Source organism: Microcebus murinus, chromosome 22 (assembly GCF_040939455.1).
Source record: "Microcebus murinus isolate Inina chromosome 22, M.murinus_Inina_mat1.0, whole genome shotgun sequence".
In the NCBI taxonomy this organism is placed as follows: domain Eukaryota; kingdom Metazoa; phylum Chordata; class Mammalia; order Primates; family Cheirogaleidae; genus Microcebus; species Microcebus murinus.
In genome coordinates, this window is record NC_134125.1 from 25,318,303 (window position 1) to 25,343,755 (window position 25,453).

The 25,453-nt window shown below is 46.4% G+C and overlaps 1 protein-coding gene across 1 annotated transcript in view; it reads right to left on the minus strand.

Moving 5' to 3' along the window:
* UBE2L3 (ubiquitin conjugating enzyme E2 L3) overlaps positions 1–25,453 on the minus strand; it is a 44,923-nt gene that overhangs the window by 14,560 nt on the left and 4,910 nt on the right. The window contains exon 2 of the mRNA XM_012776692.3: positions 12,882–12,977. Coding sequence (XP_012632146.1) covers positions 12,882–12,977 — 96 coding nt within the window. The remainder of the gene's footprint in view (positions 1–12,881; positions 12,978–25,453) is intronic.

Consider the following 25,453-nt stretch of genomic DNA (forward strand, 5'->3'; position numbering starts at 1 on the left):
GGTTACCAAAGCCCAAGCTCTCCTGCCCTGAGGATGCCTAGCTCAGACTGGCGCACTGGCTCCCCTGTGCTCCACAGTTCAGTCACTTTGTTACAGGGGAATAAGGAGGGCAGCCTGCCCTGCTGAGTGCTCCAGGATGGTTTCTATGCTCTTAAACCTCTGTCATCTGCTCTATAATTTTGTCAAAAGATAAGTTCATGGATTTTTTTTACATGTCTAATTTAAAAAAAAAAATTTTTTTTTGTAGAGATAGGGGTCTTGCTATGTTGCTCAAGCTGGTCTAAAACTCCTGGCCTCAAGTGATCCTCCTGCCTCGGCCTCTCAAAGAGCTAGGATTACAGGTGTGAGCCACACGTACCCCTGGCCTAGTTCATGGGTCTTCGGAACATGGACTATGTCCTTACCCTTTGCAAACTGTCATTAAGCGTTTATTCTTTCCCATCTATTTTGAAAACAAGCTTTCTGGTTATTTGAATCACAAAATCTGCTCAATCAGCAGATTTATCTTATGCTAATTTTGGTTTCTTAAAATAACTGTGCTGTTTTCAACAATTTGATCTGTGGGACTTTTCATAGTATACTTCACTTGATCTTAGCCAAAAGGCCAAGAAGCAGTCACAGTATATAGTTCTTTGGCAACGACGACTTCAACATTAAAGAGTTCAATCACATTCCCTTCAAAATAAGACTGGTTTTCCAATCTTTCAAACTAAACTACCTTCTGAGCTATATCTAAATTTAAAATCAGGCCACATGCAGTGGCTCATGCCTGTAATCCCTTCACTCTGGGAGGCAGAGGGAAGAGGACTGCTTGATGCCAGGGGTTCTAGACCACCCTGGGCAACATAGTAAGACACCTCTACAAAAAAAAAAAAATTTTTTTTTTTTTAGATAGTCTCGCTTTTTTGCCTAGGCAAGAGTGAGTGCCATGGCGTCAGCCTAGCTCACAGCAACCTCAAACTCATGGGCTCAAGCAATCCTGTTGCCTCAGCCTCCCAAGTAAGTGGGACTACAGGCATGCGCCACCATGCCCAGCTAATTTTTTCTATATATATTAGTTGGCCAATGAATTTCTTTCTATTTATAGTAGAGACTATAGGGGTCTTGCTCTTGCTCAGGCTGGTTTCGAACTCCTGACCTTGAGCAATCCGCCCACCTCAGCTTCCCAGAGTGTTAGGATTACAGGCGTGAGCCACCGCGCCCGGCCTCTACAAAAATTTTAAAAATTAGCCAGGCATAGTATAGTGGTGTGTGCCGGTAGTCCCAGTTACTTGGGCTCAAGCGATCCTCCTGCCTCAGCCCTCAGAATACCTGGGGCTATAGGTGTGCTAATTTTTTCTTTTTTTTTTTGTAGAGATGGGGTCTCTCTCTTGCTCAGGCTACTCTAAAACTCCTGACTTCAAGGAATTCTCCTTCCTTGGCCTCCCGGAGTGCTAAGATTATAGGCATGACCCACCATGCCTTACCCCATCCCTTAAAAATAAATAAATAAAATAAAATAAAATAAATTTAAAGTCATAATTTCCATTAAACTTCAACAAGGACAGCCGGGCACAGTAAGGACAAGGGTGGCTGCTGGCATCTAGTGGACATGAGACAGGGACAATCCCACACAAATAATCCACACGCACAAACCAAAAGGCAGTCTGCAATGCACTCTCACTGAGAAACACTCCTCTAAGAAATGCAACTACAACTGTCAAACTGTAGGGTGCCTATTACATATAACACATAGTTCTGGGGACGGGAAATAGGAGGGAAAAAGACAAACAGAGCCCTCTGCCTAAATGGAAACCCAATAGGCTAGACACCTACACCACAAGTTATAAAGCAAAAGGCAAGTGCTGAGGAGTGCACAAATAAAGGTGGCACAGTGGCACTGGTGAACCAAAGGGGTGGACCATAGCAGACACCAACAAGCCACCCAGCCAAAAGTCAACCCCCTGTGTCACACTGGCCAAAACTCCAGTTTTGTGTGTGCACTAATCCTTCCTTGTGACCCCAGTCAGGGACTGTAAATCTTGCCTAGTCTAAACCTGTACCATCTAATACCTGGCTAGTGCGTACTGGAAACGCAACTCTTCCAAGACGAAACGTGTTGGCCGGACACAGTGGCTCACATCATAAAAAGTGGGGGAACAGAGATGTAGAGGAAGATGTTTGGACACCCTTGACATTAAGTTGGTATTATCCAAACTAGGCTGTTATAAGTTAAAGAAGTCAACTGAAATCCCTAAGATAACTCTATAAACACAGAGGAAAGAAGGGAATCCAAAAGGTGCATTATGAAAAATCAACTAAATATTTTAAAAAGGCAGTAATGGAGGAATCTGAGGGGAAAAAGCATATAAGACATCCAGCAAACAAATAGCTAAATGGCAGAAATAAGTCTTTTTTAACATTACTTAAAATGTGAATGAAATAAAGTCTTCACTTAAGAGAGGATGCCATTGAACATCATGATGTATTGAAAAAAAGAAAGAGAGGTTGCAAGAATAAATTTAAAAACAGGGGCCACCTATATGCTGTCTACAAGAGACTCACTTTATATACAAAGCCACAAAGAAGTTAGAAGTAAAAGGATGGTAAAGTAAACTCCATGCAAGTAGTAACCAAAAGAGAGCTGCAGTGGCTATATTGTTATCTGACAAAATAGATTTTAATTCCAAAAAGATTACAAGAGATAAAGTACATTATATATGGATAAAAGGTTCAACCCATCAAGAAGATCTAACAATTATAAACACACACAACTAACAACAGAGCCCCAAAACAGATGAAGCAAAAATTGACAGAATTGAAGGAGAAATAGTATTGTCTGAAACAGTACTAAAATAATAAAGACTTCAATACCTCACTATCAAAGCAGCAAAATATAAATTCTTCTCACAAGCACATAAACACTGTTCACAACAGACCACAAGTCTTCTTTTTTTTTTTTTTTAATAGAAGTAGTGCAGTTGGACTTTTTTTTTTTTTGAGACAGAGTCTCACTCTGTTGCCCAGGCTAGAGTGCCATGGCGTCAGCCTAGCTCACAGCAACCTCCAACTCCTGAGTTCAAGCAATCCTTCTGCCTCAGCCTCCTGAGTAGCTGGGACTACAGGCATGCGCCACCATGCCCGACTAATTTTCTATATATTTTCAGTTGGTCAATTAATTTCTACTTTTTTTTTAGTAGACATGGGGTCTCGCTCTTGCTCAGCCTAGTTTCGAACTCCTGACCTTGAGCGATCCGCCCGCCTCAGCCTCCCACAATGCTAGGATTATAGGTGTGAGCCACCAAGCCTGGTCCACAAGTCTTAACACACTTAAAAAGATCAAAATCATACTAAGTATCTTTTCAGACCATAAAAGAATGCAACTAGAAATCAAAACAGAACTGAAAAACTCACAATTATGTGGAAATTAAACATATTCTTGAATAACCAATGAGTCAAAGAAGATACCACAAGGGAAATTAGAAAATACCTTGAGACAAATGAAAATAAAACATGGCATACGGGGTGGGCCAGGGGAGTGGAAAAGGGGATGGGTATACACACACCTGAAGCTCTGACTAGGGTGGGGCTAAGGCAATATATGTAACTAAACATTTGTACCCCTATAGTATGCTGAAATTAAAAAAAAAAAAAAAAAGGAAAAGACACCATGGCACTCTAGCCAGGGCAACAGAGTAAGACTCTGTCTCCAAAAAAAAAAAAAGACAGTGGGGGCTGGGCATGGTGGCTCACATCTGTAATCCAAGCACTCTGGGAGGCCACAAGATCACTGGAGGCCAGGAATTCAAAATCACTATGAGCAACCCATTGAGACCCATCTTCGCAAAAAACAAGAAACTTAGCCAAGCATGGTAGTGAGCTGAGCACCTATAGTCCCACAAACCATGCACCTGAGAAGGATTTATTTATTTATTTATTTTCTTTTGAGACAGAGTCTTGCTCTGTTGCCTGGTAGGGTGCCTTGGTGTCAGCTTAGCCTATAGCAACTTCAAACTCCTGGGTTCAAGGGATCCTCCTGCCTCAGCCTCCCAAGTAGCTGAGACTACAGGCGTGTACCACTACGCCCAGCTAATTTTTTAAAAAATATTTTTAGTTGCTCAGCCAAATTTCTTTCTACTTTTTAATAGAGACAGGGTCTCACCCTTGCTCAGGCTGGTCTGGAACTCCTGACCTCAAGCAATCCTCCCAACTCGACCTCCCAGAGTGCCAGGATTACAGGCCTGAACCACCACGTCCAGCCCTGATAAGGGTTTAATATCCAGAAAATATACAGAACTTCTACAACTCAACAATCAAGAGACAAACAGCCAATTAAAAATGGGCACAAGACTTTAAATAGACATTTTTCCAAAGATACGCACATAATTTAAGCACACAAAAACAAGCTCAACATCCTTAGCATGAGGAAAATGGAAACCAAAACCATAATGAGTTACTACTTCACATCAACTAGGATAGCTATAACTTAAAAGAAAAAAAAAACAAGGAAAATAACTAGTGTTGGCAAGGATGTGGAAAAATTGGAATCCTGTATGCTGCTAGTGGGAATGTAGGATGTTGCAGCTACTGTGAAAATCAATTTGACAGTTCCTGAGAATGTTCAACATAGAATTACCATATGATCCAGCAATTTTACTCCTACATACACATCCCAAAGAATTAAAAACAAGGACTTGAAGACTCGAGCAGATACCTGTATGCCAACATTCACAGGAGCATCATTCACAATAGCTAAAAGGTAGAAACAACCAGTGGCCATCAAAGATGAATAAATAAACACAATATGGTATATGCACGTGATAATTAGTCATCCTAAAAAGGACTAATGTCCTGATACTTGCTACAACATGAATGAACGTTGAAAACATTGTGCTAAGTGAACTAAACCAGACATAAAAGGCCAAATATTCTATGTCATTTATATGAAATATCTACAATAGGCAAAGTCACAGGGGCAGATAGTAGATTAGAGGTTACCAGGGGCTGGGAATGGGGAATAAGAGTTGTTTAATGGGTACAAAGTTTCTGTTTGGGTGATGAAAAATTTTGGAAACAGATAATGGTGATGGTTGCACAACACTACAAATGTAATTAAAGTCAATGAATTGCACACTTAAAAATGACTAAAATGGCAGATTTTATGTTATATATATTTTACCAAAATAAAAAAATTAAAGCAAAAATAAATTTTTTTAAAAAAGGAGAAACTTTCAAATTAGGAATCTTTTTTTTTTTTTTTGAGACAGAGTCTGGCTTTGTTGCCCAGGCTAGAGTGAGTGCCGTGGCGTCAGCCTAGCTCACAGCAACCTCAAATTCCTGGGCTCAAGCGATCCTTCTGTCTCAGCCTCCCAAGTAGCTGGGACTACAGGCATACGCCACCATGCCCGGCTAATTTTTTCTATATATATTAGTTGGCCAATTAGTTTCTTTCTATTTATAGTAGAGACGGGGTCTCGCTCTTGCTCAGGCTGGTTTCGAACTCCTGACCTCGAGCAATCCGCCCGCCTCGGCCTCCCAGAGAGCTAGGATTACAGGCGTGAGCCACCGCGCCCGGCCTAAATTAGGAATCTTTAAATAAACCAAATTAAAAAGAAAACAGTAGGCTGATAAATATTCCCCCAAACACAAAGGATTAATATACAGCAGTGGTCCCCACACTAGGGATGACCAGTTTCATGGAAGACGGTTTTTCCACAGACTGAGCAGGGGATGGGGCAAGGACGGGGAGATGGCTTCAGGATGATTCAAGCATGTTACAATTATGTGTAGTCAAATCTCTCTGCTAATCATAACAGTCTGTATTTGTAGCCGCTCTGTAGCACTGCGATTACCGCCTGAGGAGGGGGATCTCAGGCAGTGATGGGGGCAATTGGGAGAGGCTGTAAATACAGATGACGCTTTGCTCCCTGGCCCTCACCTGCTGTGCAGCCCCAGTTCCCAAGAGGCTACAGACTGGGTTGGTGGCCCAGGGTGGTGGGGACCACAGATATACAGAATTCCTACAATTCAACAAAAAAACATACTTAAAACCCTAATAACAGATTGCAGAAATATAAACAGTCAAAAAAGTCAACCGTGGCCGGGCACGGTGGCTCACGCCTGTAATCCTCGCTCTCTGAGAGGCCAAGGCGGGCAGATCGTTTGAGTTCAGAAGTTCGAAACCAGCCTGAGCAAGAGCGAGACCCCGTCTCTACTATAAATAGAAAGAAATTCATTGGCCAACTAATATATATATAAAAAATTAGCCGGGCATGGTGGCGCATGCCTGTAGTCCCAGCTACGCAGGAGGCTGAGGCAGGATAATCGCTTGAGCCCAGGAGTTGGAGGTTGCTGTGAGCTAGGCTGACACCACGGCACTCACTGTAGCCTGGGCAACAAAGTGAGACTCTGCCTGAAAAAAAAAAAAGTCAACCGCAATAACAAAATTAAATATGCAAATCAAATTGGCAGCCATGATTTATTTCTGTATGTTTGTTTCATAGGGTCTTTGTCGCATACTGACCAATAGTTTTCCTGAGTAGCCCCCACAGAAGCCTTAATTATTGCCTTTAATAAGAAGACCATCATGCCAACAAAGCCAAGCACTTCACACACGCGCACTTTTTTTTTTTTACTTTTTTTTTAAGACTAGTCAAGTGCAGTAGTGAGGAGGGGGGAAAGTAGTAGAACAAGGAGTTCAACGTGCACTTATTTAACTTGCCATAGAGCCCCCTTTAAAAATGCCCAGCAATAGGCCAGGGGCAGTGGCTCACGCCTGTAATCCTAGCACTCTGGGAGGCCGAGACAGGCGGATTGCTCAAGGTCAGGAGTTTGAAACCAGCCTGAGCAAGAGCGAGACCCCCATCTCTACTATAAATAGAAAGAAATTAATTGGCCAACATATATATATATATATATATATATATATATATATATATATATATATATATATAAAATTAGCCGGGCATGGTGGCACATGCCTGTAGTCCCAGCTACTTGGGAGGCTGAGGCAGAAGGATCACTTGAGCCCAGGAGTTTGAGGTTGCTATGACCTAGGCTGACGCCACGGCACTCACTCTACCCTGGGCAGCAAAGTGAGACTCTATATCAAAAAAAAAAAAAAAAAAATTGCCCAGCAACATAAATAACAGCAAGGATATGAATGGGCATTTATGCAATGTTCATAGAAGTACAAATTGGTACAACCTTGCTGGGAAATAATTTAACAGTATAAAGCTGGGCATAGTGGCTCACACCTGGAATCCTAGCACCTGAAGGCCGAGGCAGGAAGATGGTTTGAGTTTGAGACCAGGCTGAGCAACAGCAAGACTCTGTCTCTCATAAAAATAGACAGAATTAGCTGGGCATGGTGGTACACACCTGTAGTCCCAGCTAGGTGGGAGGCTGAGATAGGAAGATTGATTGAGCCCAGGAGCTTAAGGTTACTATGAGCTGAGCTGACATCATGGCCCTGTAGCCTGGGCAACAGAGCAAGACTCTGTCTCAAAAAAGAAAAAAAAAAAAAATTAAAAATATATTGGCCGGGCATGGTGGCTCACACCCATAATCCTAGCACTCTGGGAGGTCGAGGCGAGCGGATTGCTCGAAGTCAGAAGTTCAAAACCAGCCTGAACGAGACCCTGTCTCTACTAAAAACAGAAAGAAATTAATTGACCAACTAAAAATATATATATAAAAAATTAGCCAGGCATAGTGGCACATGCCTGTAGTCCCAGCTACTCGGGAGGCTGAAGCAGTAGGATCACTTTAGCCCAGGAATCTGAGGTTGCTGTGACCTAGGCTGACGCCACGGCACTCACTCTAGCCTGGGCAACAAAGTGAGACCCTGTCTCATAAAAGAAAAAAAATTAACAATATATTGGCCAGGTGTGGTGGCTCACGCCTGTAATCCTAGCACTGTGGGAGACCAAGGCGGGTGGATTGCTCGAGGTCAGGAGTTCAAAACCAGCCTGAGCTGGACCCTGTCTCTATTAAAAATAGAAAGAAATTAATTGACCAACTAAAAATATATATAAAAAAAATTAGCCGGGCACGGTGGCACATGCCTGTAGTCCCAGCTACTTGGGAGGCTGAGGCAGGAGGATCGCTTGAGCCCAAGAGATTGATGTTGCTGTGAGCTAGGCTGATGCCACCGCACTCACTTTAGCCTGGGCAACAAAGTGAGACTGTCTCAAAAAAAAAAAAAAAAAAAACCAAAGAACAAAAAAGAAAAAAAAAACAATATATACATAGAACCCTACAGATGGTCCACTCCTTATGTATGACTCCAATCCTAATGGTCAGAATACTCTATTTTAAACCAGAATCTAAAATAAAGAATAGGCTGAGCACGGTGACTCACGCCTGTAATCCTGGCATTCTGGGAGGCCGAGGTGGGCGGATTGCTCAAGGTCAGGAGTTCGAAACCAACCTGAGTAAGACCGAGACCCCATCTCTACTATAAATAGAAATTAATTTGCCAACGAATATACAGAGAAAAAATTAGTCGGGCATAGTGGCACATGCCTGTAGTCCCAGCTACTCGGGAGGCTGAGGCAGTAGGATCGCTTGAGCCCAGGAGTTGGAGGTTGCTGTGAGCTAGGCTGATGCCACTAGCCTGGGCAACAAAGCGAGACTCTGTCTCAAAAAAATAAATAAAATAAAATAAAGAATAAGCAAAGATCAAAATAAACAAATGATCAAACAAATATTAAGATACAGTATAATTATTAAACATTATATTCATAAAGAGTTTCAAGGCAATGACTAAATAATTATGAAAGTACAAAATAATTATGAAATGGTTTATTAAAACTGCATGAAAAAAGGCTAGGAGGAACTATGCTAAAGGTTAAGAGTGAATGCTCTTAACCTTCTAGAAGGTTCACCGCCATACCCCTAGTTTATAAAAGGCAACACCCCAAAACTTACTGAATTCAATTAAAAAAAAAATTTTTTTTTTTTTAACTTGGACATTGACTTGGAATCAATTAAAAAAAAAATTTTTGAGACAGGGTCTCACTCTGTCACCCAGGCTCACCACTGCTTACAGCAGCCTTAAACTCCTGGGGGGCTCAAGCAATCCTCCTGCCTTGGCCTCCTGAGTAGCTAGGACAACAGGTACACGTCACTACATCCCGCTGATGAACTGAATGTCTTTTTTTTTTTTTTGAGACAGAGTCTCGCTTTGTTGTCCAGGCTAGAGTGAGTGCCGTGGTGTCAGCCTCGCTCACAGCAACCTCAATCTCCTGGGCTCAAGCGATCCTCCTGCCTCAGCCTCCCGAGTAGCTGGGACTACAGGCATGCACCACCATGCCCGGCTAATTTTTTATATATATATCAGTTGGCCAATTAATTTCTTTCGATTTATAGTAGAGATGGGGTCTCGCTCTTGTTCAGGCTGGTTTTGAACTCCTGACCTTGAGCAATCTGCCCGCCTTGGCCTCCCAAGAGCTAGGATTACAGGCGTGAGCCACAGCGCCCGGCCTGAACTGAATGTCTTAATGAGTGGATTATGGGTAATACTTTCTTCCTCAGACTTCACCCCAGAATTTCAGTCAAAAAAATTTTATAGAAAAACAACTGTTTGGCCGGGCGTGGTGGCTCAGGCCTGTAATCCTAGCACTCTGGGAGGCCGAGGCGGGAGGATTGCTTGAGCTCAGGAGTTCAAGACCAGCCTGAGCAAGGAGTGAGATCCTGTCTCTACTATAAATAGAAAGAAATTACCAGCCTAGGAGTGGTGGCTCATGCCTGTAATGCTAGCACTCTGGGAGGTCGATGTGACGTGGGCGGATCACTCAAGGTCAGGAGTAGGAGACCAGCCTGAGCTAGAGCGAGACCCCATCTCTACTAAAAATAGAAAGAAATTAATTGGCCAACTGAAAATATATAGAAAAAATTAGCCAGGCATGGTGGCGCATGCCTGTAGTCCCAGCTACTCGGGAGGCTGAGGCAGGAGGATCCCCTGAGCCCAGGAGTTTGAGGTTGCTGTGAGCTAGGCTGATGCCATGGCACTCTAGTCTGGGCAATAGAGTGAGACTCCGTGTCAAAAAAAAAAAGAAAAGAAAAACAAACGTTTAAAGGGAACAAAGCTGAGCTACTATGGTAACAACGCAGTCTCTAGGAAGTGTTCACTTCCCATCCACCCTCCCCTCTCTGTACTGCAGCCAGGGCATGTACTGGGCAGCTCCTAAGAACCAGCACCCTGCTGTCCAGGCCTGGAGCTAGGCTGCCATGTCTTTATCAACCTGGCTCTGCTTTCACCCCAACTGGGTAGACCTTAGGAGAGTCTGGGTTGAAGGTTCCCATGCTAGCCCAATCTCTCCAATGTAGGAAGATCTGAGGTCCAGGTATGGGGTACAAGTAGGGACCCTAGGGAGGTCAGTTGCCAAGAATGCCTTAACTAGGGAAGAAAGAAATGCTTCCTTGAAATGCTTTTCATCTCAACCCAAGGGGCCTGGAAGAAGGTAACAGATGGGACTGAGAAGAGGGCAGTGTGCACAGGGATGAGAGCAGCCCTGGCGGTGGCTTACTGTCTCCAGGCCCAGCTTCCTCAAAAGGAAGGCGAGGGTGTGGCCTGGACAATTCCCAGAGCCTCAGCCCAAGCACCCTGGGATGCCACCAGCCAGCCTCCACCTTTGGCTTAGTGAGACTTTGGCCCACTGTTCCACAGGCTCTGCCAACATGAAACTGGGGAGGCCTTGGCATGAGCTAGGGCAGAGCCGGCCGCCAGCAAGCCACCCTCAGGGCCGGCTTGCAGGCTCTCAGGCCACTGAGTTTATAGGGTGAGACTGCACCACCTTACTGCTTAAAACCACTCATTCCTTCTTATCATTTTCCAAAGAGCCACAGATTAACTGCTTGTTTCTTGTATCAGGAGAATACAAAGTCTCAATTAGAAAAGGGACAAGTGGTCTGATGGTCCTGGCCATCCTCAGGTCCCTACCACACTTAAGAGCTTGAGTCACAGGCTGGCACCTCACACCTTGTGCTCCAAGCCCCACCAACCTTCAAGCCTAAAATCTAAAGGACTTATCTTAAAAGCAGATGGGAAATTCCTAGGTTTAAACATTCTGAGTATGGGCCGGGCGCGGTGGCTCAAGCCTGTAATCCTAGCACTCTGGGAGGCCAAGGCGGGTGGATTGCTCGAGGTCAGGAGTTCGAAACCAGCCTGAGCAAGAGCAAGACCCCGTCTCTACTATAAATAGAAAGAAATTAATTGGCCAACTAATATATATTTATATGTAAAATTAGCCGGGCATGGTGGCGCATGCCTGTAGTCCCAGCTACTTGGGAGGCTGAGGCAGAAGGATTGCTTGAGCCCAGGAGTTTGAGGTTGCTGTGAGCTAGGCTGATGCCACAGCACTCACTCTAGCCTGGGCAACAAGCGAGACTCTGTCTCCAAAAAAAAAAAACAAAACAAAAACATTCTGAGCATGTACTAAACCATTACAAAGCATATCTTTCCTTTGTTATCCAAATAACTACCAAAATAAACTATAAATCCAGTATTTACTGATAAAGTTCCAAGGACTCTTTAAAAAAGGCATGATCTCATAATCAGCATCAAGAAGAAAGCATCTTTACAAGCATGTTCTATGTTCTGCCTTGGCAAAGTAGCCAATCTGCCCATAAGAAAAGATTATATACAAAGGCAGGACTACATCAGACACAGAGAAGGGCCTGAGGCTCTGTGGGCAAAGCAGGGAAGAAAAGGAAGAGAGAAGGTGGGTAGATGTAGAAGACCAGGAAAGATGAGGTACACTCACGCAGAGGTCAAGGTTGGGAGCCAGGGTGGCTGGAAGGCTACCCAGTGTCCAAGTAAGGCCACCTGGTGGACAGACGGTACAGGTCCAGGAAAAAAAGCAGGAATGGAGACAGAGGCATGGAATTCTTCCCGCCCAGTACAGTAACCTAACACAGGGGCCCCAGAGACAAAACAGACAGAAAGGAAGGAAGGAGACTAGGGAGGCCCATGTTTGAAAGTGAGGAGGAAGCAGCAGCAGGACAGAAGTGAGTGTCATGCTGGCTTCAGGACTTGGGGCTGGGATACTGCCGGGGCTCCAAAGGTTCAGGAGGCAAGCTAGAGCCTCTGACCTAGGGCTGCCGAGCCAGAGGTGTGACAACAGAGGGAGCCTGTGGGCTTGGAGTGAAGCAGTTTCAGGGAGGCGAGAGAAATGGGGACTGCAAGCTAGAGTTAAGTGCAGGACAAGTCTCTGAGAGGTGAGGAGATCAAAGGATGGAGAAAAGAGCAGACATGACATCATGGGTACGAAGGCCCAGGGCAGCCACTGTTAAGACGACCTTGAACCTGTCAGAAGGCAGGAGTCTGAGAGACAGGGGGAGCTGGGCTGCAGGGGCAGACACTGGGGGCACAAGCCCCAGAAAAGACATGGGGTGAGGGGAACATGTGGGCAATTAGGAAGGGATTTGACACACGTGGGAGACACGTGTTGGAGGGTGTAAAGCCCCACAGGTGTCCAGAGGGTAGAGAGACAGATGCAAAACCAAGGCGAAAAGCAGAAGCTCTAGATGGGAATGCTGCCTTCTCCCAAAAGAGGTCAAAGGAGGTCTCCTCCTGACAGGTAAGGCCAGGCACACAGGAGCCAGGAAGCCAGAAAAGAACGAGAGCAGAGATACATACTCGGTTTCCCTGTGTCAATAACCATAGATCTGGAAAGCTCAGGACCCCAGAATTTTACAAAACCAGTGCAAAGATGTGATTCTCCTCAGGAACCCAAGGCTACACTCCCTACCTTATCACCCTAGAGTGACAGCCCTCTTCTGCGCCTCTGCTGGCTGCCTAGACTAAGAGCCTACTTAGGAGCAAAGAGATAAGTCCAACAGCACACACATCACCTTAAAGAACAATCTGATAAGAAGTGGAAGTGTTCAATACTCACAGGAACAATAAGCCCTTGCCAAGTCAATAAATTAGCTTCATCAACCTGGATGTTACGGAAGTTTTTCATTCCACATTTGCGGATTTCTTCAAGCTCCTGTTGATTAACAAAGCATAAAGGGGGGGTCAAATAGGGAAAAGCACCACATATTAAGATCCCTCCTGACTCCCTCAAATTAAACCAAGTGACATCACCGATGACATAATTTGGCAGTGAGGGACAGACCGTGTCTGGCATAGTTAAGGAGGCATGGAGCCATGGTGGTCCCCTCCATAAGGTCGCTGCCTCTACCCGTGCCCCCACTTCAGTGTATCCCTTGGACATGATGAGGGAAACGTGCTTCTGCAGATGCACTACCTACTCTCTAGATTGCTCACCTGCCTGTTTAAATACCCCCAGCACCCTGCACCCGCAGACACGCAGCAGGAGCTACATGAGGTGCTACCGACCTGACTTCTTCCAGGCAAGACTTACTAAGCACCGACTACGCATCAGATGCCGAGAACACAAAGAGGAGAAACACTGGGATGAGGAGCAAACCAGAGGCAGATGCACACCCACAAAGCTCTCTACCCAGCCTGATCTCAGAACTCCACCTCAACGTGGGCATGCAGCAAAAAGAACTATCCAGGCTGGGATGGGGAAGAGGACAGGAAACCTCACTGAACCTCGGTTTCCTTAACTAGAAAATAGGGGTAATAAGACCTAGAGCTGCAGAAAATGAAGGGGAAGTCATGCTGCAAGCCACAGGACCCCTTGCAAATAACAAGGGGTGATTATTACATAAACAGTCAATGCAGCAAATGCCACTTCATCCACAAAGCGCAATTTCACGGCGTCAGGACGTGCCTGAGATGTCTTCAGAATTGTCTGTCACTTGATTTTCAACTGTGCACCACCCTGACATCTCCTGTTGCCTCCCAACACCTCAAGTGAACGTCTGGCAGGTGTTATAACCCAAGCCGCCCAGTGTGCATCCTCTCACCAGCACACCAGCCTTGCCAACAATCTTCTGCTCTCAGACCCCTGCAGTGCCACTCCACCCCACCACCTCAGGCTGGTCTCTGGCACAACAGCCTCCTCCACACCTCTCAGGCGCCCTCTCTCCAGTAGCACAAGCAGCACCCAGCTGAGCCCTGCCTCCTCTGTCAGGCTGCTTCCTCTGGCCTAGCCCACATACCCTCTAAAACTGGGAAGGCCTCTTTGTGGGGTGTCACGGCTCACAAAAGCAGAGAGGCTCCTATCAGCCCCCATATCAAGCCCAAAAGAGCCTCTGCACCCTACACTCCCATCACACAGCAGCAGTTTATAAGGTACACTGGGGCTACACAGGCACTGAAGAGGGAAATGAGCTACTGTCACAGAGTTGGAGGATGAATAGGGTGCCTGGCCCAGAGTAGTCAGAGAAGGAGTGCATTAAATGAACCAACACAGAAGAGGCAGTTGGGACACGATGGCGCCTCATGGCAGGCAACAAGCACAAGTTTCTTCCCACGAGCTGGTTGTCAACCCTATCTGCCCACCACAGCCACCTGGACCTGGGCCCAGCCCCAGAAGTTCTGGTCCAGCAAGTGTGGATGGAGCTCGAACATGGGAATTTTAAGCAGCTGTGCAGCGAGAGGAGATGCACTGCAGTGCTGGGGGATGAATCCATTTCCAAAAAAGGCCCAAAAGTGCTGTGAACAAGGAGCTAGCGGCCAGGGTTGAGACCCCCTTGCTGAGGAATGGGGTGGCCTGGCCCCTCTTCCTGACCTATAGGAGAGAAAGCATGGAACCTGAGGGACCACTCCAACCTGTCCTCTGGTCCTCCTAACCCAGAACTCATCAGAAACACCTCCCTGGGGACTATGCAGCCTGGGTAGACTCAGGAAGCAGAAAAGGTCCCATGCCCATACTACACTCCATCCACTCCCCAAACTGAACAAAGCTTGACAAGGGCAGGGGTCAGGGAGCCCCAGCACTGCCAGGCCTGGCTCATAGTGGTGCTCCAACATTTGCTTAATGACCAGGTCAGTGAATGCAAGGGAAGCTAAGGCTTTGGAAGGAGAAAAGGACCTGTGATGGAAAGATTGTCCACAAACATAGTACCAATGCTATATTTTGACTTTCTGGTCCTTGGCTCAAGTTATTCAAGTAAGATATTTGGCTAGGGACAGAAGATATCATGCATGTTCCTTAAAGCCTGAGTCCTATCAAACAAAATGCTTCAAACCAAATACAGCCAAGAAAAAACATTCCAGATAGAACCTGAAACCAGACAACTAAAAAAGGGCCGGGCCTTGTTGCTCATGCCTGTAATCCTAGCACTCTAGGAGGCCGAGGCAGGCGGATTGCTCAAGGTCAGGAGTTCAAAACCAGCCTGAGCAAGACCCCGTCTCTACTAAAAAAAAAAAAATAGAAAGAAATTAATTGACCAACTAAAAATGTATATACAAAAAAAAAAATTAGCCGGGCATGGTGGCGCATGCCTGTAGTCCCAGCTACTCGGGAGGCCGAGGCAGTAGGATCACTTGAACCCAGGAGATTGAGGTTGCTGTGAGCTAGGCTGACACCACTGCACTCACTCTAGCCTGGGCAACAAAGTGAGACTCTGTCTCAAAAAAAAAAAAAAAAAGAATAATGTCAGAGACAATGTCCAATAGTCATGGGAGAAAAGCAAATGTTAAAATAATCTGTAAATCTACATACTAACAATATGAAGTATGGGTGATAAATCCAAGAAGGTAAATTTTCAATTACAAAAATAGGGCAAGATGGGACTCAAGTGCAACATGGCAGTGAAAAACTGTGTCTCACTCAGAATGAGGAAAGGAAGCAGTGAGCACTATGGGCAGGGGTGCAGGGAGGGCACTATCAGTGCTGTGGTATCAAGGAGATTCATGATATCAAGATAACAGCACTCCTGCCCTTGGAGTAAACCACACACCTCCTGGCCAGATGGAAGAATGGGCACACTGATGACGCTAATGACAGCAGAGTTGGGAGGCTCAGAGAACCGAAAGCAGGGTTACCAGGTAAACTTTAACTTACTTCACTGTTAAATTAAGCTCTCCAAAGACAGAAGAGACACCCGCCTTTGTGTAATTCTAACCAATAAGGAAGAACTGATTATAAGGCAGAAGTGAGAGAAACTGAGATAAACACGCCATGTCATCATTAGGGAATGCTGAGCACCCTGTAGCAGAGGGTTTCTCAACAGAGTGTTGCCAGCATCCAGGCAGGACTCTGCACCTGAGCATCCTGAGCCCTTCCCACGAGATAGATGCCAGGCGTTGTGACACTGTCCCACCTCCATTTCCCAACATCCTGGAGCCCCAGCTGAGAACCACTAGCACTATCAGTGGCCAGGATACTAAATGTCCCGCATTGCACAAGACAGCCCTGTGGACAAGAAATGTTTAGCCCAAAATGCCAATCATGCCTCTACTGAGGAAAATAACTTCAAGAAGATGGATTCAAATCATTCAGAGAAAAGGTAAGATTTGTTTTTTTCTTTTTGAGACAGAGTCTGTCTCTGTTGCCCGGGCTAGAGTGCCATGGTGTCAGCCTAGCTCACAGCAACTCAAACTCCTGGGCTCAAGCAATCCTTCTGCCTCAGCCTCCTCAGTAGCTGGGTCTATAGGCATGTGCCATCATGCCTGGCTAATTTTTTCTATATATTTTTTTAATTGGCCAATTAATTTCTTTCTATTTTTAGTCAAGCCACGGTCTCACTCTTGCTCAGGCTGGTCTCAAACTCCTGACCTTGAGCGATCTTCATGCCTCGGCCTCCCAGAGTGCTAGGATTACAGGCGTGAGCCATGCCAGCCCGAAGATAGGTTTTATCTGAAGATCTGAGACTCAAAAAGGCAAAATGACTCAGGACAGCAAACCCTCAAGCAAAACAGTGCTCCTGTAGCTGAGAATGGTCCTGATAAAGAAGAATTTAAAGAAACTAATGTAAATGCAAAGAGTTTGAATTCAAAAGGGTACTACAAGTGATAGAAGAAAGGACCCTGACACAGAAAAACTGGCCCAGCTCTAGAAGAACAGAGTCAGGAAGACCAAAGCTTAGAACGACAGGAGCTTACAAAACATGCCCCCACAAAAGTTTGTTTCAGTTGTACTCTGAGCAAGAAGTGGCCTGAGTCAGCAGCTCAGGGCTGATGGTGCAATACTAACAAACCAAGAGACAAGAGTTCGAGAGAAAGCAGAACCAGCCAACCCACACGTTCCTTCCCCTGGCAGGGACAGCAGGCTTCCTAGCCAGGGCAGGTGGCCCAGGAGAAAGAGCACAACACTTCTCAGAATGAGGTCCACTGCTAAGCTCGGAAGTGGATTTCAGAGTATAGAGGGAACATGAAAGAACTCCAAGGTGCTGTCCAGCTCTTGAAAAAGGAAAATGCCAATTCCCCAAATTCCAGCCCAGAGAGCTTGATGCCCACTCTAGGGCAAACTGTGGAGTGGTGGCAGAAAGGGACTACTACCCAAGAGCTTGGCAGGCACTCATAAGAGTGATGATTCCCGGGCCCCAGCAGGAGGCCACTGCTCCAAGTCCTGAGAAGAGGCGGAGAGCAGGAGACTGCTGCACACTGCCAGCACGCCACCACCCAGCACAGGTGTATGCACTTGAGTTTTGGCAAAGTATTTAACAGAGTCTCTCTTTCTTTTGGGGGGAGTCTACGATGAGGCCTAGAAAACTGTTCAAAATCTCCCCAGGTAATCCTCACACAAGGCTAGGTTTGAGAACCCCTCAGGAACCACTAATTTGTGGTCACAGTCCTCTTTAAGAAATCCAGAAGAACTAGAAAACTCTCCTCCCCCTCCAAAAAAAAACATATAGCAAACCCCCCTCAATGAGCCCAACTAATATCCCTTGGTGCAGCCCAAATGGACAGTATGCACAATCCCAGGTCGGCCTGGCAATTTCTTCCCTCTGTATCTTTTTCCAGGATGTCTCCTGAAGGATGGCCACAATTGGCTGGCCTATCCCCAGCCCCATGTTCCAAACCTGCTCATCTTTCAAAGCCTCTCTCAAATGCCTCTTCTTCTAAGAAACCCCCAGAGCCCTGGTTAACGTGATGCTCCTTTCTCTCAACAGCCACTATGATATTTCTGGACAAGATAGGTTAAGTAGAGGCTGGATCAAGAGTTAGGGAGAAGGCCGGGTGCGGTGGCTCACGCCTGTAATCCTAGCACTTTGGGAGGCCGAGGCGAGCGGATTGCTCAAGGTCAGGAGTTCGAAACCAGCCTGAGCAAGACCTCAACTCTACCAAAAATAGAAATAAATTAATTGACCAACTAAAAATTTATATACAAAAAATTAGCCGGGCATGGTGGTGCATGCCTGTAGTCCCAGCTACTCGGGAGGCTGAGGCAGGAAGATCACTGAGCCCCAGAGATTGAGGTTGCTGTGAGCCAGGCTGACGCCACGGCACTCACTCTAGCCTGGGCAACAAAGTGAGACTCTGTCTCAAAAAAAAAAAAAAAAAAAAAAGAAGAACCACCACATTCGTGTCACCCAGTCCTTTTAGCAAGGAAAAAAAATCGAGGCCCTGATTACGGGATGTCATTTCCACAGCTAGAAACAAGCTCCTGAAAGGGCTAAAACCTCCCACTGAGCTAGGCACATGGAAGCAATGGAAGAAATCTATCTCTGTGATCGCAAAAAGTCAAAGGTCGCAGAAACCCAGAAGTTGTTCTGAAACTTTTTTTAAAAAGTGAATGCAGGCCGGGCGCGGTGGCTCACGCCTGTAATCCTAGCTCTCTGGGAGGCCGAGGCGGGCGGATCCTTTGAGTTCAGGAGTTCGAAACCAACCTGAGCAAGAGCGAGACCCCGTCTCTACTATAAATAGAAACAAATTAATTGGCCAACTAATATATATACAAAAAAATTAGCCGGGCGTGGTGGTGCATGCCTGTAGTCCCAGCTACTCGGGAGGCTGAGGCAGGAGGATCGCTTGAGCCCAGGAGTTTGAGGTTGCTGTGAGCTAGGCTGACGCCACGGCACTCACTCTAGCCTGGGCAACAAAGTGAGACTCTGTCTCAAAAAAAAAAAAAAAAAAGTGAATGCAGGCCAGGCAAGATGGCTCATGCCTGTAATCCTAGCTCTCTGGGAGGCCGAGGCGGGCGGATGGCTCGAGGTCAGGAGTTCAAAACCAGCCTGAGCAAGAGCAAGACCCCGTCTCTACTATAAATACAAAGAAATTAATTGGCCAACTAATATATATATATATATAAAATTAGCTGGGCATGGTGGCGCATGCCTGTAGTCTCAGCTACTCGGGAGGCTGAGGCAGGAGGATTGCTTGAGCCCAGGAGTTTGAGGTTGCTATGAGCTAGGCTGACGCCACCACTCACTCTAGCCTGGGCAACAAAGTGAAACTGCATCTTGGGGGGGGGGAAAAAAGTGAATGCTTGAGCCAGGTGTGGTGTCACCTGTCTGTAGTCCCAGCTGTTCAGGAGGCTAAGGCAAGAGGACTGCTTGAGCCTGGGAATTCGAGTCCAGCCTGGGCAACATAGAAAGACTCCATCTCTAAAAAACAAAATACCTAAAAAGTGAATGCTTACTGTAGCTTATACTGCTTATTTTACTGTTATCTATTCTGAAGATTCCTATAGGCAATAAAATCAGAATATTCCCATTCCCAACCATTTTCTTCAACATTAATTTTATGTGACATACATAACAATGATGTTTTGATTTAGCAGGTGGTTGCTTTCAATGGTTGCCAAATCGCCAATGGACTAAAAAGAGCTTATGGAGCCAGACAGGCTTGGGCTCAAAACCCGCCCTGCCCTTCACACCAGAAAGCCCAAGTCTACTGTCTCACCTGAAAAATGGTGAGAAGCCCACTTCACAAGGCTCTACTGAGAATTACTTGAAATTGTATATAGCGCTTAATACTTCGGATACCTAGTAGGTATTCAATTAGTGTTAATTTCATTCCCTTCCATGATTGCATCACATTTCTTAAAATCCAAGACAGTGTCAAGGCACCAACATACATTCTCTATTCTACATAACATGACTTGGATATGATATAGTGTTGACAGCCTATGACCAGAACTCACAGGGTCTTAAATTAGAAATGAATTATGTTCATGGTCGTTAGCACAGTGTTTTCACAAATGACCTGAAGTCTTGCTAGCAGCATGCACATCACCACCACACTCTTCTCAAAGGCATCAGAGTTTGGAGTGTCATCACCTTTGAAATTCAAACAAAGAAAAGAAACAGAGAGATGCTAGGGAAGAGGCAGTCCTGGCATGCGAAGTAGCCATTCACAGCATTCTGCACTGTTTACAATTCCCAGCACCTGGGGCATAATCAGAGCTTCACCACACCCCTGAGATGGGCCAGTCAGGCATATTAGACCCATTTTACAGATGGTAAAGCCAAGGCTCAGAGAGGCCCAAGTCACAGAACTTGTAGAGCGCAGGCCCAGTACTAGAACCAGAGCTGGAACCACACTATTGTAAACATCTCAGCTACCCAAAGCAGTGGGTCAGAGTGGATAACACTTCCATCAAAAACAGGTTGAGCAGCTGGGACCTTAGGAGGCTCAGCTTGCTCTGGAATAGCACTTCCCAATATTTGCAACAACAAAAGCATGAACATATACGGTATTTTCCCCAGCCCTTCACAGCCAGCAAGTGTCTGCACCATGAAAAGAATGTTTCTAGACTCCTCCTGTCCAGGCAAAACAAAACCTGGCAGATGGACCTGGATATCTGAGCAAAGTTACACAAACCTGCCTTAAATCTATCAAATACCAGCTACACAACTGGTAGGACATTAGTAACTTGAAACAGCTACCCCCTGCTTTTGTGTAACTCTATCAAAATGGCTAATTCTAACACAAATGTAAACTTTCCAAGTTTGCACAAGGCAACTGCCAGTAATGACACTAAATCCTGACTTTGAATATAATTCAACACACTGCAAATCTAAACATAAGGCTTCAGAGCCCTTGAATGTCATTCTCTTATTTCAATATCCAGGAAATGGGACGTGCCCCATGCCAACACACCACCCCTTCCACAGGTCAGCAGTATTTATCACAACTAATACACTCAGCTGTTTCATAATTCTATGAAATCGTTTCATTTTCCTCTTTGTACAATACTGAGGCTCAAACAGACAACATGAACAAGTCGAAGGCAGAAATCAACATCTGAACTCAGATCCCTGTTACTCCATTGCAGCACGCCACCTCTACACAGGTGGGTCCCTTCTCAGGAGGTCATTCTAAGAGGACATGACTGAAGAGAGCACTCGAACACAGGCTTCAAGGAACATACTGCCCACAGCTCCCCGGGAGCTGGTGGAGCGTGGTCAAGGCCTCAGCTAAGCAGGCTTTCACATAGGCAGAGCCTGGCCATCGGGCCTCGCTCCCGGAATGTGTTTCCATCTCCCTCCGAACATGGGTGGGCCTGGCATTCCTGACCTACATTACACACTCCAGTGTCCAGCAGCCCCCACCAATCTCAGAGCTCCTCCAAGGCTGGGCCACCAACCTCTTCAAGTCTTTCCACAACACACAAAATGACACAAAGCCTGACACAGGACAAGGGGGCACAATGGGAACTGCCTGTGTAAAACACATGGAGGATCCTTCTGGAAGCTTAGGTTTCTGTGTGCTGAGTTTTCTTTTTTTTTTTTTTTTTGAGACAGAGTCTCGCTTTGTTGCCCAGGCTAGAGTGAGTGCCATGGCGTCAGCCTAGCTCACAGCAACCTCAAACTCCTGGGCCCAAGCAATCCTCCTGCCTCGGCCTCCCGAGTAGCTGGGATTACAGGCATGTGCCACCATGCCCGGCTAATTTTTTCTATATATATTAGTTGGCCAATTAATTTCTTTCTATTTATAGTAGAGGCAGGGTCTCGCTCTTGCTCAGGCTGGTTTCTAACTCCTGACCTTGAGCAATCCACCCGCCTCAGCCTCCCAGAGAGCTAGGATTACAGGCGTGAGCTGTGCTGAGTTTTCTTAACAAGAGGTCCACTGGTAAGAAGCATTTTGCAAACCACCTCAGAACACACACAGTGGCCCACATCTGTAATTTCCGAGCTTCAGGAGGCTGAAGCAGGACTGCTTAAGGCCAGGAGATCGAGACCAGCCTGGGCAACAAAGTAAGACCTTGTCTCTACAGAAAAATTAGCCAGGCATGGTGGCACACACCTGTAGTTCCAGCTACTTAGAAGGCTGAGGCTGGAGGATCACTCGAACCCAGGAGTTTGAGGCTGCAGTGAGCTACAATAAGGCCACTGCACTCCAGCCTGAGTGACAAGGCAAGACTGTCTTTTTTTTTTTTTTTTTTTGAGACAGAGTCTCACTTTGTTGCCCAGGCTAGAGTGAGTGCCTTGGTGTCAGCCTAGCAAACTCCTGGGCTCAAGTGATCCTACTGCCTCAGCCTCCCGAGTAGCTGGGACTACAGGCATGTGCCACCATGCCCGGCTAATTTTTTTATATATATATATATCAGTTGGCCAATTAATTTCTTTCTATTTATAGTAGAGACGGGGGGTCTCACTCTTGCTCAGGCTGGTTTTGAACTCCTGACCTCGAGCGATCCACCCGCCTCGGCTTCCCAGAGAACTAGGATTACAGGCGTGAGCCACCACGCCCAGTCAGGACTATCTCTTAAAACGGAAAAAAAAAAAAAGGAAAAAGGGCTCAAAGGTTGTTAAACTTCTGAGTTATACTCTCTTCCCTACCCACGACAGAGTCAGGCTGTGGCCCCTCTCAGAAAGACACAGAGCACCACCATGAGTCCCAACTTTGACACCAGTGACTGCTTGTGGTTGCAAACATGCCAGCTACACTAGGGGCTATCAAAATAGAATCTCACCCCCTGCTGAATTATGCTATGAAGGTGGAGGCAGAATTGAACAAGAAAATGAAGTACAGAAAACTATAATCAACTCAGACTTGGAACTGTCAGAAACCAGAACAAACAAAATGCAAACAACCCCCTAACCTGAAATGAATCGTCCTTTCCACCCCAGCCCTCCCTCAAAACCCAAAGCAGCCCTGGAAAAAGCAGGAGCAGGGCCAGAGAGCAGAAGACCTGGGCGGTGGGCTCGGCTCTGCTACTGGCCTCGGCCTCCTCACCCGTAAAGTGAGGCCACTGGCATCTGCCCTCCAAGGCCCCTCGAGACTGCAATTCTAAAGAGACTGTGTGTGGCAAGGGCCAGCAGGAGAAACTGAATGGCCACCAGAAGCAATTTTCTTAGCTTTCTGCTTCAAGGCTGAAAGAGAAGACAAGAAGCAATGGTATTATTTCTGAGACTGCAACTACATGTTAGAGAGTTGCCTTCAAACCCCCACCCACTGCTTGGCACCTGTCATAGCCTTCCAAAGCACCTGTGCGCATCTTTGGACACACTGACTGTCACTGCATTGGATGTCTACACAGGACAGGAAGACAAAATACACAGGGTGAGATTCCGAGACAAATTTTGAGTTCAAGAGCTGTTCAATTTTGTTAGGAAGAATAAATATTTTTAAACAAAGAAATGTTCGCACAGCTAAGTAACCCTTTCACCAACCCTACAAAACAGGTTACCTGGAGGTAGGACAGCACCACAGGTGACAAGGGGCTCTGCCTCAGTGGTAAGGCCATGTCCAGGCAGGCCTACCCCTAGCTGGCCCCAACCCACCTCTGCAGCACGATCTCCTGCCAGGCTGGTGGTGGCCTCACTACCCCAGATCATGTCTTGCTCAATCCCAATAACATCTACAAGTAGCACACAGTATATGCCAAGCACTCTTCTAAACACTTTGTAGATATTAATTCATTTAACCTTCACAAACAGATGAAGTAACTAAGGCACAGAGAGGTTAAGTAACTTGCCCAGGATCACCCAGCCAAGACATGGCAGGCCCAGGATGCAAGCTCCAGAACCTGAGCACTCACCACTATGCTATAGTCTCCCTCTCAGTAGTTCTGCTCTATGCGAAAGCCCCTCTCATCTCCCTTTTTTATTGGTGGGGGCGAGTTAGGTTTGTCTATGTTAAGAGTCCTCAAACGGCCCAATGGCCACATACAGGCAGTCTAGCACATTTATCCAGCCCCCCGGGTGTTTTTGCCACCACTGCCTGTCCTGCTTAGCAGCTGACTCATCCCGGGCCCACAGTGCACACTCTCCAACAGTCTGAAGGACAGTGAACTGGCCCCCCGTTTAAAAAGTTTGAGGACCCCTGGATGTCCTACAAGCACACAGAGGATAAAGCTGGTCACAGACACGTGCAGGCAAAACCTCCCACAAGTGGAGTGTCATTTCTCCTGGATGCTATAGTTAAGGACACATATGTATATATATTTGACCCTCAACCTAAAGGCTATGGCATCTCTCTGCCACCTGTCCTTAAGTCCATCAGCATTGCCCTTACTGACATCCCTTCACAGAGAGGCAGCTCTTCCCGCAGCTGGCAGGAGAACCTGCCCTGCCAAGGCCGGCCCTGCAGAGGGAGGGCTCCTAGTTCTGGAGGAACCAGGTGCACTGGACATGCCAAAATAGGGTAAAACCAGGCCAGCTTCCCAGTGCTTCTGAAAAGCACCTCAGGGGCTGGCCTAACTAAAACCCACAGCAGGGACAACACAAGGTCAGAAGCAGGCAGCTGGTACAAAGGAGTAGGTAGATTAGCTTTGGGGCTCCTCAGGGCATCTCTCATAGCCACTGCCCACAGCCATTCTAGAGGAGGAAAGAGATTCAACCTCCCTGGCCACCAGGCCCCTTTCTTCTTCAATTGCTGAAACCCTACTCATTCTTAAAGTGCCAGGATAAGTTCCACTTCCTCCTCAATGTCAAGGGGTCTTTCCCTCCCCTCCATGCCACTATTCAGTTGGCATACATCCAGCACACAGTGGATGTCCCCCTCTATGAACTCCTCAAGGGCAGAGCCCAGGCGAGCTGAGTCTCAAGGGATATGAAGTTACCCTGGTACAGAGAAGAGACAGGGACGCCAATCAAGAAATCAAGAGTGTGCAAGGCATGCTGTGTTTAGGGGATTCCACAGGCAAGTGAGGAGAGACCCTGCTGGCAAGACCAGACCTTAAAGGAACATGCTAAGGAATCTGGACTATTTAACCTGGAGTCCCAGCCTCATTCTCACCCAATTGATCACAGTTCCAATCTCTGAGAGCAGGGCCTGGCCATGTGCATTTCTCTAAAGCTCCACATACCACACACTACTCTGATGCACTGCTGGTTAGGAATCGTGTGGAACAGAAGGCAGACTGACTGTAGGGAGCACAAACAAACCCTTGAGGAATCCAAAGCAGGTGTCCCCCACAGATGGCAATGGCCTCAACTAAGGCAGTGGCAGTGGAGATGGAAGAAAGAAACCAAAGATCGAAGGTGTGGTTCAGCAGAACCTGGCAGGTGGAAGGGTTGAGCGGTATCCCCCCATCCCAGGTTTTTCCTTGGGAGTCTGAGTAAAAAAGTGGACCATTAACTAAGCAAGAAAGACAGGAGTAAGAGAAGTGTGGGGCGAGAGAGGGCGAGAGAGAGAGAGAGAGAGACAGACAGACAGACAGACAGACAGAGACACAGACAGACAGAGTCATAGGATGAACCTAGACTTACATGA